General features: G+C 43.6%; 1 protein-coding gene across 1 annotated transcript; it reads right to left on the bottom strand.

Annotated features, from left to right (window-relative positions):
* Nucleotides 1-694: 694 nt before the first annotated feature.
* Nucleotides 695-1790, bottom strand: LOC103701225 (abscisic stress-ripening protein 5-like). Its single transcript, XM_008783214.6, has 2 exons — nt 1572-1790; nt 695-1176 (listed from the first exon to the last, which is right to left on the bottom strand). The coding sequence occupies exons 1-2, from the start codon at nt 1722-1724 to the stop codon at nt 994-996; spliced, it is 336 nt and encodes a 111-aa protein (XP_008781436.3). The 5' UTR covers nt 1725-1790; the 3' UTR covers nt 695-993.
* Nucleotides 1791-2040: the final 250 nt, after the last annotated feature.

Genomic DNA, 2040 nt, shown 5'->3' with positions numbered 1-2040 from the left:
TTCAACTATCTACCGTGGAGAGCTTGAGGTCCATAGATGGCATTAATTGTTGAGTGAACCGGAGATCAGTAGAAGCCATGCGCCTTAATTGTTGAGTGAACCGGAGATCAGCAGAGGCCATGTGCATTAATTGTTGACGGTGGTTGCAGGGCATAGCCCCTAGTTGAGCTGCAGGAGGATGTGACCGCAGCGGGTGGATGGTATGGTCGGGCTTCCGAGGTCGAGGATGTCGAGGTCTAGTGCTTGGGTGGTGCGTCTCGGAGTCGAGCGTCTGGTCAGACGTCGGGCCTGGCTGCACGCCTTCAGGTCGGACGCTCTCAGGCACGTGATGGTCATGTATCTATGTATTTCGAGACAACTCATTTTTCCCCCAATAATTATTTTTCTTTAAGCCTCTTGAAAGAGTTAGATGTTGATGTTATGACATCAGTAATCTAACACATTTTCATGAAGGTTTTGTCGACTATTCTATATTTGTTTTATCAAGATCACTATTCCCGGACTGATGACCTGGAAACTAAGTGGGGGCCAAGGGATTTGGCATATACCAAATTAGAAGATGCTCTATCACATTATCTTTTGTGACTTTTTTTAAACAAAAAAGGAAAGGGGGCCGGAAGCCCACCCGATTATTACCAAAAAAAAAAAAATCATTAACTTCTAAAAATCTCCAAACAGTGAGGTCATGGTGTCGTTACTAAAGCAGAGCACCGTCTCAGTTTTAATACAAAAACCCATTACAAAAAACTTTGAAAAGGAAAGGAAATCTTCAAGAATAAAAATGCATCCAAATATAAACAGAGCAACTTCACGCCACCAAAATATAAAGAGCCTACACGACAAGGCCAGAACAAACCGGCACTTATTTAGGTGTCAGGCTGTCAGACCCAAATACATCACCCTAAACACCATGTCAAACCATGTCACGCTTACATAATATAGAAACAGAAAGGGAAGATAGATAGATATAGGGAAAGAAAAGTTCCATCCCCTCTAGAAGAGGTGATGATGCTTCTTCCCATGAGATTCCTCTGCTTCCTCCTTGGCTTCCTTCTTCTCATGGTGCTCATGAAAGGCATACCCTCCGCTGCCCACCGCCATGGCCGCAGCCACCTCCTCCTCTATCTTATGCTTGTGTGCATGCTCCGGATCCTTCTTGGCCTCATGCTTCTCATACTGAAACATTGGTTGTGATAAAATCACAAACAAAATCACAATGTTTAATTACCAATCGATCTCTAGATTTTGATATGGATAAAGTGAAGCTTAAAAAACAAAAAATAATTATAACCAAATTAATAACGATTTTGTTTTCTTAACATTATCATCTTTCGTTTTCTATTATACCAAATAATAATAAAAAAGGCCCGTTATTTCCGTTATAACATTATCATCTTTCCTTCTTTTGGTGGACCCCAGGAGTCGTGGATACATGTCAAGCATGACGAATACCAGTCTAGATTTTATAGATCTTCCTCTGTACCCGATGATCAATAATACAACCCACAAGACAAGAAGAAGAATGGTATGGTGCTCTGCGGGAACAAGTTAAGATGTGAGATGAATAATACCAGAGCGAAGGCGCCGGCGGCTACCGCGCCCATCTCGCCGAGATGCTCCTTGTGCTTGTGGTGCTTCTCCGAGTACTCCACCGACTCCACGGGCTTTTCCTCCTCCTTCTGGTGGTGGAAGAGGTGGTGGTGGTGGTGCTTCTCCTCCGACATCGGTGATCGATTGCTTAAATTAGGCTGTGGTGATGGTATATGGTAACGAGGGAAGGGTAGGGAGGGGGTATATATAAGAGGGGAGGTGATGGGACCGGGACGGATGGACCGTCCTGATTTGCGGGGATCACGGATCTGACGCGTTTTTCAGTTTTTATATAAAAATTAGTTAATTAGTGGCTAAGCAAATCAGATTTATTTTATATGTTGTTAATAGATGATAAGGGAAGACTTGCTTGAGCGTGGTGGGCCCTCCTTTCTTTTGACCTTTCTAATCTTGTGGTCCGTCAAGGCGTGTGAATGCTATTGCCGACGC

Source organism: Phoenix dactylifera, chromosome 4 (assembly GCF_051530095.1).
Source record: "Phoenix dactylifera cultivar Ajwa chromosome 4, Ajwa_hap1_PhDact_Kaust_v1.1, whole genome shotgun sequence".
Lineage (NCBI taxonomy): Eukaryota > Viridiplantae > Streptophyta > Magnoliopsida > Arecales > Arecaceae > Phoenix > Phoenix dactylifera.
Note: the sequence above shows the minus strand (reverse complement) of the source record. Positions and strands in the feature narration are given on the sequence as shown.

Bases quoted from the DNA above. Each gene is read 5' to 3' on its own strand.
- LOC103701225 (XM_008783214.6), bottom strand. From the start codon at position 1,724: ATGTCGGAGGAGAAGCACCACCACCACCACCTCTTCCACCACCAGAAG. The intron at 1,177-1,571 runs GTATTATTCATC...CCAATGTTTCAG, and splicing joins CCGCCGGCGCCTTCGCTCTG to TATGAGAAGCATGAGGCCAA.